We start from the raw sequence: 15,336 nt of genomic DNA, 5'->3' as shown, positions 1-15,336 counted from the left end.
TTTGACGGTACTTGGACGTGTAAAAGTATCATATTAGGTGTTGTTATTATAAAAAAATGACTTTTAAACTATTTAACCTAATAGGAACATTCTTCTCTCTCATTTAAAGAATCCATATCCCCCTCATAGCATAATTCTTTTTCCTTGTACCATTTTCTTTCACTAGCAAAGGTATCTTATAACTACAGACTGGCACAAGTTTCTGAAAAACCTCTACGACAATTGCAAAATACTGGGTATTTTTCTCGTATGAACAACTGGAACACTATGTACTTCAGTCAAAAAACCAACAACTAAAGACCCTCCTAATTTCTAAATTGTCCAAAAGTCCAATACAATCTCATTGGAAACCCTTTAAATTACTATAACAGGTAGCACATGGTACACAGTACTAGTGTCTAGCAGTAGGAAGGAGGAATAAATTCTTTTAAAGAGTTATCATACAGAACCACCAAAACTGGACAAGCCAAACAACGTTCTCAGGTACCCGGTAAAAACATTGATGAATGACAAATATTGTCTTACCTTGAAAGTAGCTCTTGGTTCTGAGATAGCTAACGGCAAGTCGAAGGATAGAAAGTTTGTCAAGTTTTGAAATAACACTTTGTTCAAATGGTAGTAAACTGGCAAGATGATCGAGTTCCCCATTAAGTCTTTCCCTGTGTCGTTTACTGGGGTTACTCTTAGGGGGGTGGTCCTTCACTGGAGTTTTTACACTGAAACACAGAAAACATAATGATAGAAATATGCATGTATCAGGTAAATATCACAACATATTCAAAAAGTAAAAAATAATTTCAATATGTTACCAGAAATCTTAATCAAACTCTAAATAGATTATCAAATATTAAGCGTAATATACACTATGTACTGTAAACTGTCAAAACAAGTTCTTGTCCAATCCAGACAACTGACTATTCTGGCTTGATTGTATGGCTTTTTATAATAACTGAAACCTGTATAATCCAGAAACCTGTCTTTACCGACCAAATATGTTGGTCCCAATGGCATCTGGTTTAGACAAGTTCTACTGTATAATAAATGTCTCCGTCTTTATATGACAATAAGGCTGGTTCTCAACAAGATTCATTAGCAATTGCTATACACGTTTACATCAAGGTTCAGTCACCATTTGTCCTTATAAAAATAAAGAACGCACTATGGTCCTCCTCTAAACAGTAGGATACACTTGAAGACATATACCTCAAGTCTTTGTGATCCTCTACATTGAAGGTGACCAGGAACTGAAACTCGACATCGTCCAGGTCCATACTGGGTGATAATGAAGCGGTTTCAGGTCCATGGTACTCACAGAATTTGTAGATTCAATAATAATCAGCTTTTTGGTTACAGCTGTGTATCATTATATTTTATCCTAATTAGTATTACATCTGTTTACCACTATTACTATGATAAATATACATTCTACCATCTTTATTCTTACCTCTGCTCCACCAAAGAGGTTACAGATACCATATTTGTGCAGTCTTTTGAGAAGGGTTTGGTTTTATTTGCTGGTGTGATTTCCTTGGCGAAACATATTACTTTTATGGACATACAGATATTTCCTGGCTACAGTCATAATGTCTCAAACTTCCTGCAGATGTGGAGGGCAAGAGGTAGAATGTTAGATATAGTAACTTATTCACTGCAGTGGTTTCTGACAACAGCCTTTAGTGGACCATGGCCCAGGGAATGGAGAGGGGTTTAGAATGTTAGATATAGTAACTTATTCACTGCAGTGGTTTCTGACAACAGCCTTTAGTGGACCATGGCCCAGGGAATGGAGAGGGGTTTAGAATGTTAGATATAGTAACTTATTCACTGCAGTGGTTTCTGACAACAGCTTTTAGTGGACCATGGCCCAGGGAATGGAGAGGGGTTTAGAATGTTATATATAGTAACTTATTTACTGCAGTGGTTTCTGACAACAGCCTTTAGTGGACCATGGCCCAGGAGAGGGGTTTAGAATGTTAGATATAGTAACTTATTCACTGCAGTGGTTTCTGACAACAGCCTTTAGTGGACCATGGCCCAGGGAATGGAGAGGGGTTTAGAATGTTAGATAGTTACCTTAACATCCCACTCTACCAGTAGAAGACAACAGTTTAGATAAGTGCATATATGTTGACTCTTTGCCCACTTGATCTGCCTGCGGTTCCTATCTTTTTGAGATACATAGGCACAGTCAACTATTACACCCCAGCAGGGCATTTTTCATGATAAAGAGGCAGTATAGTACAGGTATAAAAGCCCTGTTTTCCCTATTATCTAGTTAAGTCAAAGCTCAGGTAATTAACCCATCATCAAATCTGCTTACCTTTAATTTGCATATGTGTTACATATTTCATTAGGTGCCCTGTACTATGTGATACGTGAGGTAGTGATCTCGCAGGAACATGTTTATTTATAGTCTCATTGTGGAGGGCAAATGTGTTTTATGCATAAAATTAAACCTGTTGTAAAGTATTTATGATGATACAATTAAAGATATCATTTCTCGTCTTAAGTGAAAAGCAGTTAATAAATAATACATCAATTGTTTTTATCTCTGTTAAAGTATATGCCTTCTTTAGAGATAATGTTTCCAGTTGGTCTTTAAATACAGGTAAGATTATTTTTTTTTGTTTTCAATTTTCAAAACAACATAAACAGTGAATGTTCCGAAGTAATCTCTTTTTTGGTTTTGTTTATGCCTCAGAAGTTAAATTTCGATCAATATCAAAATCTTTCAATTAGGTGGGAATAACATTAAAATCAATAGTATTTTTAAAATAGAAAAAAAATGCCATTAAATAATTCTGAAAAGTAAAATATTCAACTGCATCTCTATCATACCTTGATAGGTTTCCTTGTAAAACTGGTGTCTGTATTGAGCACATGTAATGGTATTTTTTTTTTATCTATATTCAGATCTCAAAAAGATAGCATCTGTAAGATGTCTATTTCCTTCGTCTATATTTTATATATTTACACAAATGTATATATATATATACAATAACAACAATTTTAAAGTTAGGATGAAATTTATCATTCATATGCTTATAAATAACAAAACATTTAAACTGAATCCAAGATAAAAAAAAAATTTAAATTGTGAGTTTTTATTTCTATAAAGTGCAATTGACTGGCAGACATTTTTCTGCATACCATGGTTATATGTCAAAATTGGCACTGGCACGCAATTCAGAGACCATTTTTGAAATTCTAGAAAAAAATATATATATAGCTTCAACTAGTATATACATAAACCATATATAGCTCAATACATATGTATGACCTATTACAAGATTCTCAGTGAAATGTGGCCATTCCTCTGCAAGGGCTTGTTTACCATACTTTGTTTTTATGGATGTTTCTGGTCTAAATATGGCATGTAAGTTAAGTCACCCAAACGTTTCTGAAAGAATACCAATCTAAATACATGTACTTATCTAGGATTTTTTTACACAAATTTCTATCAGGTCAATCAACCCTGAAATACATAATGGAATGTGTCAGACTCAAGAAAGTTAATAATATGTCTTAAGGCAAGAATGAGACGATTAATTAATTTTTCAGACCAAACCATAAATTTCCTTCCAGATGCAATCTTTTTTGTGACATATATTTCCTGTCCATTTTCTGAGTAGGAATTAATTTCCACGATATAAATTCCCCTGCCTAAACCTTGCAGTGTTTGCGATATAGTTTTTCTACCCATACTTTAGTTAGTGCATGATCACACCTATATGACTCCACCTATTCCTAGGGTTCATCTCTACCCCTACCTAACAGACTGGACGTTATCGCAGAGTTAACACAATGCAAACAGATTCTACAAACGATGATGAGTCTGTAATACCGATTGAATAGCCTCTCCAAACTTAAGGACGGGACAAGTAGATTACTCTAGAACTACAGAGTCCTTTATCTAATGGATAACAACCCTTCAAACAGAATTTATAATAACGGCACTTCTGTGCGATGGCGTGCACGGCACACGATCATCACATGCACCAGCCGACACCTAAGGTGTCTGTCCATTAAATCTCTGTTTAATGTAAGTGAATTACAGCACTAATCAACAGTCTAATACATTGAAGAAAAATATAAATACCCGTATCTCAGATCACAAGTGTTAAAAACACCATTTTTTTTCCCAGTGAAAATATTATACCCAATAATCATGGTTAAAAAAAACCTTGAAAACATATTGCATTTATATCAGGATGCTAAAAGTGGTTAAAATTACCCAGAATTTCAATTTTTTTTTTTTTAAATTCTATGCTCCAAATTTTTCATACATCATGGATACTTAAATTACTTCTCAAAATCCCACCGCTGTCACCTTCTTAGAAAATCCAACTGCTGGTCCCTTTTTAGAAAATCCCACCACTGCAACCTTTTTTTGAACTAAGATATGCCTAGTAAATCCGATTTTATTTTACAAGTTCAAGCTGGGACATTTTGTGAGACAAAACGAAGCATTGATTGCTGTCCATATTTATTATTATGTAACTTTAAGTAAACAGATTGTATGTGCAGTGGATTGATTAAGATATAATGGGAGAAGGCTTCGACACATAATGCAAACATGATATTCATTTGTTGTTAAACATCACATAAATATATCAAATGGTTGCTATAAATCACCTACAGTCACACTTACACAGCTTTCATTCAGAAATTCAATGATTATAGCCCATCTCGTCTAAATAACAATTCCCTACCATCACAACATTAGACAAATTTCCCTATTGTCACATGAAGGATCGGAATTCAACGGCCCATGAAAAACGGGCAGTGCTACCGTATGGTGGAATTAGGCAGCACAAGAAACCCAGATGACATTTGGGTATGTGATGTCCCTTGGGCTCTTCTCATTGTCATCATGTAATTGGCATGTCGAAAACAAATTAACCTCTCGTTATAAGACTTGGTCAGACTTTGATTGGCGCAACCAACAAACTATGTTCCCCAAACGGCTCTTCACATCTGCTACTGGGGCAGACTATAGCAGATCTCCTTGTATCCTCACAGCCACAAAGTTCAACAAATTCCAACTTCATAGTCTTCTAGTGTTTTTCATTTCAATTCTTCAGTTTTTAGATTGACATTTAAAAACAATAAACCAAAACATTAAGAGATCTGTATGCTCTTCCGAGAATCCAATGTCATTGGATAGCCAGCCTCTTCAGTTTTTACACAGTCAAACACGCATCCTTATGTAAACATTGGAGTCTGTCAGATTTCACAAGGAAATTGAACATCATCACACGTTTGTTTATTTAGTTTCTCTCCATCATTCATTTTTTCTTGCTCTGAGGATGCCTCATTTTCAGCTTTATCATAACAAAAAGTGAAATTACGAGTGAAGAAAAACTGTTTACATGGCAATTTTTAATTTTGTAATAGTTTCCACCTAAATAAACCTGAACCTAAAAATCAAAATGGGAATAGGCTGAAAAATACTCTTAAATATAACTTGCTTTGAAAGTATGGAATTTATATGCTCAATGTGAAGATAAATTATACATAAGATGTATACACTTTATTGGTACAAAGTATCGGTATAATGTTAAATGATCCGTACAGTTGTACAAAACACATCAACCATACAACAGGAAGTCCAGTGCAATTTTAATTTTCGATACACTAAAACATGATATGAAATTGATTTTTTATTGTTTGGATTAATTTGAAGCCTAAATATAATATACAAAGTATTGGTTTCCCTAATGGTTAATTATCACTGTTGAATTTTTTACATTAATATATATATATATATAGTTCATGTACCCAGATAGCTATAGCGTGGGATGTGGACCCTGAAAACGCTGGTTGGGGAGTCACTCAAGCATAACTGATGATAAATAAATAATTTTAATTCAATTTCATCCCTGAAGGATGTTATATGCTGAGGTAGGGCAATGTAAATAATGGTTTTTATCTCGATAAAACGGGTAGTAATGGGAGAGGGTTTTTTCTAGATATTACACTCTATTTGCATATAGCTATTGTACTTTATATTCCAGTAAGCTTCGGTTGAGAGGAAAGCTTCATTATATCAAAGACAGTCAAGTGTTGTTCTATCTCCACATCCGATTACAAAACGATACATTTTCTAATTCAATGAACCAACTTCCATTCTTGTACGATTTTCCACTCCAGAAATCATGGATGTGTATTAACAAAGAGGGGAGGGGAGGGGGAGCCCTATTTTCCAATCTCCGTAGGATTTGTAACACAGTAGCATTAGCAGTAATTTGATTCACTCTATTGAGTTAGTGCCGATAAAACACAATTTGGTCTTCTGTTCCTTCCAGCAACATCGCACAAATACCAGGAATAATTATGATAAAATTTATAATCGGGCGTGTTGTAAAATATGTAAAGATAACATTAGGTTGTAATAGATTTGATCCTGATGGCCTTAACTATTAGCCATAGAACACAGCGAGATGACGGGACTCACACTCCTCGATAGTGTTCAGACTCGCCTATCATTTACACAGACAAAATGGCAAGCCCTTCCTGTGATGTGATAGGGCTATATCAAGCCTTTTCTCCATCATTCGCCTCCTGTTAAATGAAAACCCAGATGCTTATAATTTCATTTGAGACTTGTGAAATTGCCCTGGGCTATGTATCTGTTAAAATGATCAAACACTGTTTTTTATAGACAACAGACAACAGCTCCATAGCACCATCGTAATCAAGTTCTGAAGCATTAACGTCAAGTTCTATGCCAATGTTGTAATTTCATACCCAACTTATTGCTTGCTGACATGCAGAGTGCCGCAGACCAGGGGTATCAAGGCCGTTTGGCGTTATGACGCGTGCCACCGCCACACTGAAGAACATGTGATACAAGGTGTTCCTCTGTACCTTTGCTTTAGTCCATATATTCTCCCAGATCATCAACCTTTAATCACCTGATTGCAGTGTCTTTGCTGCCCAAACTACATGTGGCTAATAATCCATTGTGTTTCTCCAATAGAGTCTGGATTTCCTAACTCTGATAAACCTTATTGAATTATTTTATCCGGAAAATGATGGCATTAAGAGATGGAGGAACAAGTCTGCACGCAACTTTAAATAAATCGTAGAAATCCTGAAATACATTTATCAGATCTATATGCTGCCCTCAATGCACTGAAAAATAGTTTTTTTTTAAAGCAATGAAAATAGATGTTGAAATTTGGTTGCATGATACTTTAAGGAATACAAAGGATGAGATCAAGTTACTGGACAGTTTTACTAAAGTAGTAGTAAGCTGTCTAGTAAAATCCTTATAGGAGTGGAATTAGTGGAATTATCAAGTTATTTTGTTTTATTTTTCAGAATTTCAATTTTTGAACTTTTCACTTTAAATTTGCAATATGCAAAATATTTGATAAGAAACAGGATAGACAGTGTTAATAAATTTAGAGGTTATATTTTTAGACAAAATAGATATATATTTTGTATTTTCTACATTCAGGAAGAATCCTCCCTTTTTGTATTGTAACTATTGTTTGATTTAAATAAGATTCTTCTACTTGATCGCTTGCTTGCCTTGTTGCTACTTTAAAAATGCTCCAACGCTGACAAATGGTAATTTTCTCTATCAAAAAGAGAAGCAGAAGATTTAGTTCTTCAGTTACAAAAGTTACTTACTTTACACAATTATCACCATTCAAAAGTTTGCCGTCCAATTTTACTTCAATATAAAAACATTAAAAATAATTAATTGCATCCCGAAAAAATTACGTGGTACTAAGTCCTGTATGTATGCAGTACTGATTGTGCATGCACTGAAAGCAAAATGAATTATTTTGAATTATTTTTTTATGTTCATTAGTCATATATATACGATTAAACACCAATTATTGTTAAAATGATGGGTATCATTTATGCCCTGTCGGTGTTGGAGCATCTTTAAGAGAATTACAAAAATTCCACATTATTTTTAAAACATTAAAAAATACTGCCACTGGTGAAACATTCTTAGAAACCAAAAGAATTGATCTCTAAATTAAAATATTCCACCATAGCATCCACTCAGTTATCATGCTATAGCGAAAATGTTGATTACAAGAATAATTGAATGTTCCCATAAAATAATCTAAAAGTCATTGTCGCAATTGACCATCAAGCCTTAGCACCCATTAAAGTCGCACTTTAGCCATTCTGTCGCGCGTACTTCATATAACATTTGCAAACATGTGTAAATGAAAGATTAATCGGTGGTCATTTCCTGTGAAAATGGCCGGTGGTCATTTCCTGTGAAAATGGCCGTAGTCTTCCAACAGAAAATCTATTCTGAGAATCCGAAGACGAAAACGATAATAAATATTCATACATTTCTCACACTAAAGGAAACATAGAGACAGGGCCATTACAACCATCTAGTGACTTTGGTGGCTGGTCAATCAGAGAACAGGTATTTATATGAATTAGCGGCTGCCTTGGACAGAGATACGCTCACAGTCAACGAATATGCTGCTATCAAACTCGAGACATTTTCTGTGAGGGCAATTCCCCTGGATGTCAATAAATGCTCAAGCTGCAAATGGAAGCTGTACAGGGAAATTTTATTTTTCTTAATTTTTCTGCATTATCAAAATTCACAGCTATTTTTACAGCATCTAAAATCAAAACTTAACATGTGCTAGCATTAGAAATATAAATTATGCAATATACATATTTTTTTACTCCAAAAAATATGCTACTGGTATTTATTATCACTGAACAAAATTGTAGGTAATAATCTAATTATGAGAATGAAAAATAAACACATCCTTTTAATTTCAAAATCACACAATTTGGAAATATTAAAGCTAAACTCTCAAGAAGGAATAAAAACAATCTTTATTGAAAAATACGTCGAAATGAATAAATTCAGTAATATTTCTAATAATTCAGTTATTCACCTATTTTAAAATTCCTTTAAAGGTTTGGTTAATCAAAATGCCAATTATGCCATTTTACTCTTTCCATGACATAATGGTGAACAATTTCATCATGAAAGATTTTACAAAATTTGGTTGGTTAAAATAGACGAGGCTCCTTCGTGGAAAGTCACCCCTCTAAGTACAAGGAAATCCAACATTCTGTGGCTATGGGTTTGAATTAAAAACCTTCTCATCACCCAGTAATGAATTGGTTAATTTTCCTTCCCAGAAAAACCACCCATTTGTCAACGGTAATAGCTAAGGGAAACACACACACAAACTTAGCAAGACAACTTCTACTTTGTGAACAGATCAATCACACAATCTTCGTCACCCGTATTTTTAAGTACAAAGATATTTTTTTATTTAAAATCTTTACTCAGCCTCCGAATCAAAATCTCTGGGGGATTAGAGGTGGAGTTTAAAGGTAATACAATTCAGCACGCTACCATCGTAAATCTTTGTTTCAGGTCTTCCAAGGGGATGGCACATTTAAATGAGACAAATACCTCGGCCACGTTAAAATGTCACACTCTCATTTGAAAATATTTCGGTCTTCTACGATTGGGGCAAAGGTTTTCATAAAAATTTATTCTACAAGAATCTGTTTGAATGCAAAACACATTTTTCCTAATTTTGGGTTGAACTTTTTATCTTCGCTTAAAGGTTAGAGAACATTAGCATTTCATCCAAAGAGATCAATTCTCATTTTCAATTTTTATATAGATACATTGACACTTACTGAAGCTAAATGTATATAAATATATTTCAATTAAATGACGCTCATTTCTTTTAGTTCAAATTTGAAATGTTGTCAGTAGGTGCAAAGCTCACTCGCACTCTAACCACATGGGATAGAAATGATGCCATTCGTTCAGATGTTGTGTCAAGAAAAAATACTAGTTTTATCATGGAAACATCCAATCAGAATCATGAATTATTTCTTTGGAGATAAAAACAAAAACTGCTTTGAAATTTGAAAACATTTACTTTTATTTGAATCATTTGTGTATATAAGAGAAATATATATTGGAGAGTTCATTTGACTTTCATTTTTCAGCAAATAAATCTTGATAACCATTAGAACTTTTTTAAATATAAAATCAAATTTTAGAAAAAAAATTGTTTTCAATTATTTCTATTTCAAAATGAATAAATCTAATTTACTCGATACAAAATCATCCTGTTAAGTGAATATCATATTTTACGGCAAGTAGGGACAGTATGTTTGGGACAAAAATTAAATTATACTGACAAATAAAAAACAGACAAGAACAATTTTTGAAATATTATCTGGCCACCATGTGTCCATCAAACGGTCATAACAATAGGGGGGCTTGACCTAAAGTAACCATCCTTCATGAATATAAAGACTTGTAATGTCACTTGACTCCTCTCTTCCATCATACAGCCCAGAACCAAAATCCAGATTGAGATTGATCTTGTCCCTAATATTGATGAAAACCTCTCAACTGACCACAGGGGTGGACACGGAGCAAGTCTTTGACCAGCAATCATAAAGAATAGCTGCGTCCACTGATCCATCATAGCCCTGACTGGTTTATAACCAACTGGTTATTATCAGAAATCACTAACCTGTCTTTTATAAATAGTTCTATAGAACTCCATGCAAGAACAAAGATAAATGAACAGAAAAAAATGTTTCCAAATTTATTGCGTGAAAATAGAATAATCAAATTGAAAGATCTGAAGAATCCTTCGTCATGCTTTAAATATACAGATAGAATCCTTGTCATGGCAACAAGCTCATGATCAAATGCTAACCTGATGTTTTAGTTCAATTAATTTTGAAATAACAAAGTTGAAATGCATATATGTATACCTATTAAAAGAAGAAATAAAAACCTCCATATCCTGTATTATTCAATTAAGCATTACAAATAATACAAAAATTATTTTGAATTTTTTTTTAAAACTTTTAAAAATTAAAATAAGAATTATTTGATAGAGATACATCATTTAAGGTCCTATATAACAGCTAGCTATAGGTTAGGTGATAGGAACATCTTGGTCCACTGTGACCTTCAATGACATGTACCAGGAGGCTGGTAGCTGACCATTTGAATGACCGTTTATTGATGATGATATCTCTGCTACCAACAATAAGAACTTGACCTCTGGATTACACTTTTCTTTGACCTTTGTTATTACTTTCTTTTTATAAAACTCGGATTGCAGTTCACTCCGCCCATTTCATTTAATCCTATCATCAAATATACCAGTGATGTCGTTCCTTGGGGTCAACAAGTGCAGGATGGCCATGGTTCATGAATGGGTGGATGGTGAAATCAGCCAAGCTTTCTCCAAACCTTTGATATTAACCCAAAATAAACATGGCCCATCAGTTGGGGCGTGCACAGTACGTTCAACACCATACTTAGGCTCGTCTTCCTTGTTAATTTGACGGTAACTACACATTTAAAACTGATAAAGTCATGATTTAAATCTGAGGTATGCTTGGGAGGAGCAGGAAAATTACACAGCCATCGTATCCAACCCTACTGTAATCGGCTATAAACCAAAACCTGCTCCCAATCACAGCTATAAACCAAAAACTGCTCCCAATCACAGCTATAAACCAAAAAACTGCTCCCAATCACAGCTATAAACCGAAAACTGCTCCCAATCACAGCTATAAACCAAAAACTGCTCCCAATCACAGCTATAAACCAAAAACTGCTCCCAATCTACACCTAATACAATGACAATTAAGACCAGCCAAACTCCCATTAAACCTGAAGTCAACTAACAAAAGTTTGTATTGTTGTCATGGCAATTAAACGACAATCTGGTTTAAAACTACAATTTGAACAGCAGTTGTTTTTCTGTTTGTGTCATTTTGATCAACCTGCATCATCTTCAGATCATAGAAAAATGTTTTTCTTATTCTTGTCTTATTTGGGTATATATTTCTGATGAAAAAATTATATTTGTCTTTCTGGTTTTCACAAAGTTTTTCTGATGAAAAAATTATATTTGTCTTTCTGGTTTTCACAAAGTTTCATTTTTTTCATTTACTTTTTCTAAGGTGACCATCTAATTTTGGCCCAAATTTCTAATACCGTTTGAGCTACCTGGTCACCGATGATCGACCCAGTCCAATCCCACTACATATCTAGTTAAGAACATTTTCTTTTTCATACCATTTCTTCAACCAGCTTTGGCTTGTTTTGTTGACGAAGCTGGCCGTGATGGCAATCAATACTAGAATACCTTTCCTATCCACAATCTTATCCCCCAACAAGTCGTGCTTTTGACTCTTAAATAATTCTATTTGATTCATATCATTTGTAATTTTATATCGAAATTGGTCACAATCTGTCAAATGTTGTGTTGTTAATAGTTTTGCCTTTCTGTATCGTTGCGTTAGGACGGCCAAACTGACACATGTCAGTTAAAACACTGACAGATAGATTTCAACTTCCTCCGTCCAGGTAAAAATCCACAAGCGAAAGGGAGTGCACAGACTTTCAAACAACCATTTTTCTTTTACCTAAAATTACCTTTCTTCTTTTAAGTGTAAACAATATATTCACAACATATCTATTTGCCCTGTAAGGCTTGCATTGAATGGTTTTCACATTCTTGGTGTTCAATTTACCATGAGTCAAGTTTTTAACTACAGGCCTGGGTGTGTAAGGTCGCAAGTCTATTCACTATTTGGCCAAATTGCAATATGGACCAATTTTCTGGTTCCATTCACACGTAGTAAAAGAGTATATTAATGTGTTGAGATATCCTGACATACGTTTATTGTAGTATTCCGACCTGTAGCCTTACTGATACTTCATGGTACAAACAGTTCCTGTCTGTTGTTTAAAACTCCTAACAACTTAAGTCTGAAAAGCCATGACTAATCTCTATACTTGTTAGCTTCCCCCAAAAGGACGTCTTTTAACAAATCCAAAATTTCTAAATTAAAATCTCATATTTCAAAATAAACAATTCCAAAAATAAAACAAAATAGTTTTAGTGCTTCTTTTCATAAAAATAAGTATTGTAAACCTGAACAAATTTGAGATTCATAGTGAATTTAGTTAAAATTATTTTGAAAGTCATATTAGCAATACCTAACCAAGCTTATTGTTTCCCTGTCCTGTACAGTAACAAAAATACCCCAAACACGCTCAACAATGCCAGTATTCCATTTCTATTGATAGTCGATTAAAAACTTGACTAATTTGAAATAGAGTAAGAAAGCAAACTACAACATATGACTGAGGAGAAAGATTGTTATCAGCAGAGAGAGGGAAGTGTGTGGATGTCTTTAGGTAAAAAAACTGAAATCTTGACAGCTATTTCATTCAGGCAGTGTTCAACTATTAAACAACAACAGTTTAATGGCCATTCCTTAAAAAAAATTCAAATCAAGTTCAATGTAAAATATCAGGCCTAAATGTGGTCTGGTGGAGGTGCATGTATTAGTCAGAGAACGTTCAAACCTGGACAAGCTAGTTAAATCACTAAAATATGTTCATATATATATTATCAATACTAATATGGAGCAAGCATACAGAGGTTGCTTTACAACCTTTGGCAAGTTGGAATTTCAAAGTGGTACCAAGTGTCCAATTTGTGACTAAAGAGAAGATTGAACCCCATAAGTGGTAGATTATCACTAAAACCTTTACAGATTTTGGTGCAAGGTAGAAATTATAGCAGAATGGTATGCATGAGGATTCGCGTTAACAAACTGGGGTGTAAGACTTTGTGAAAGGTTGCCTCACTGACTTCAGCTTATGGGAATTCGGAGTGATTTGTCTACCTTTAGACCAAAGGGCTGCAACTTAATTAATGAACACAAATGACAAAGGTGTTTTCTTTCTGAACTCCATCCTGTTACAATTACTTCTTGACTATTTCCATAAAAATTCCATGAGTACAAAAGTCCTCAAATCTTATGAGTTATTGAAAACAGTAATAGATGTAGTCTATACCAAGATCAGTAATTCATCCTCCAAAATTCTTATATGTATTTTATATCTGAGATTTTATAACACATGCCAACCATAAAGTGCCCAATATGTTCACTTACAGACTCCTAAATGATACATAGATATATAAATTATGGAAATCTGGAAGCCAGACCATATCGAGATCAGATTTACTGAAATCAAATAAGACCTGGAGCAAATGTCAGCCATGCTGGACTTGCACAAGCACCCTTGGACATGCAATCGAGATACTGATGGGTTATTTCACATTGTCATGCACTTATATACCATAACATTCAGATCATTCTAATCCCCTACCATCATAAGTACATTTAACCTCTGACCTCTAGCTTGCTTAAGATGCTTTCACTCCTGGGTATTATTTTATAGAAATAATCTTTGAAGATACTATTGTTTTTGGATTGACAATTTTTAGTGCCTACTTAAAATTTTAAAGTGAATACTGCGCTAAATTTACGCAGGACTTTTCCGTAATTTCAATGGTCACAACTGGACAACATAAGCAGAAATTGACCGTCGTTTTGAAATGCAAGGATTTTTGAAAGGCCAGTGAATGCATCTAGACTGGTTTTCATTGCCCGACATTGCATTTTTTTTTAGACAAATTATATACTACAGGATGCTTGACTCCTGCTTTACTGGAGGAAAATTTATTTAATGCTGCTAGAAACCTTGGTTTCATGTAAATACAGATATAGGCAATAGCAAACTAAGGGATTTGATAGTAACCCACTCTAATAGTACACACGTGTTAGGACATCTCGTACCGCCATCTTGTACCTGTATATTTCACCTGTACGGCAGTAATGTGTCGAACAATAAGGTTATTGTTTTCCTCGTTTCACACGGACAGTCTTGCAAACACTCTGTAGGGTTTTGTAAGAGTTAAAACTAATCTACGTAGAGGAGAATGCACACAGAGTTATATAAGAAAGGCCATTATAGTATTGTTACTGAGAACTTTTATCTGTATATTTCCAGACTTTTATCAACACCGCAAATAAAACGCTTGGTCTTTAGAAAACAGGCTATGACAGAAAGATAAAGTTTTTCTCTCTCAACATTTGATTTACCTGTGATTAGCTTTTCATTAAGTGGCTTAAGATATGTCTACCTTGTGGTTGGGATTGGATTAGAGGGACTCTGGTGGAATAGAGAAAGGTGGCGGCAGGGTTGTGGATCTGGTGATAAACTTTGGAAGAAGGGAAGGGAGAGGTTGGTCAGAGGTAGGGTGGTTGAGATGGGGATCTCTTGGTGTAGTTTTGGTGTGATGGTGAGGATGATGATGGTCATGAGTCAAAGAAAAGGTAGATAGTAGTACCAGGATGTTGGTGATAGTGAAGGGGGAAACTGAAGGTGGGTTCTAAGAGAGAGGGAAGGGTGGCATGGTTGGATGTACATGTAGATGGTTGTGGTTTGGAGTCTGGTGATGTACTGTAGGT

The 15,336-nt window shown here is 34.5% G+C and overlaps 1 protein-coding gene across 2 annotated transcripts in view; it reads right to left on the bottom strand.

Moving 5' to 3' along the window:
* Positions 1-15,336, bottom strand: part of LOC138330648 (endothelial PAS domain-containing protein 1-like) — a 78,256-nt gene that overhangs the window by 50,592 nt on the left and 12,328 nt on the right. For both annotated transcript variants that reach the window (XM_069278198.1, XM_069278204.1), the window contains exon 2: positions 526-716. In XM_069278198.1, coding sequence (XP_069134299.1) covers positions 526-716 — 191 coding nt within the window. The remainder of the gene's footprint in view (positions 1-525; positions 717-15,336) is intronic.

The sequence above is a fragment of the Argopecten irradians genome, chromosome 1, assembly GCF_041381155.1.
Source record: "Argopecten irradians isolate NY chromosome 1, Ai_NY, whole genome shotgun sequence".
NCBI lineage: Eukaryota > Metazoa > Mollusca > Bivalvia > Pectinida > Pectinidae > Argopecten > Argopecten irradians.
The sequence above is the reverse complement of the archived record's forward strand: the minus strand, read 5'-3'. Positions and strand labels throughout refer to the sequence as shown.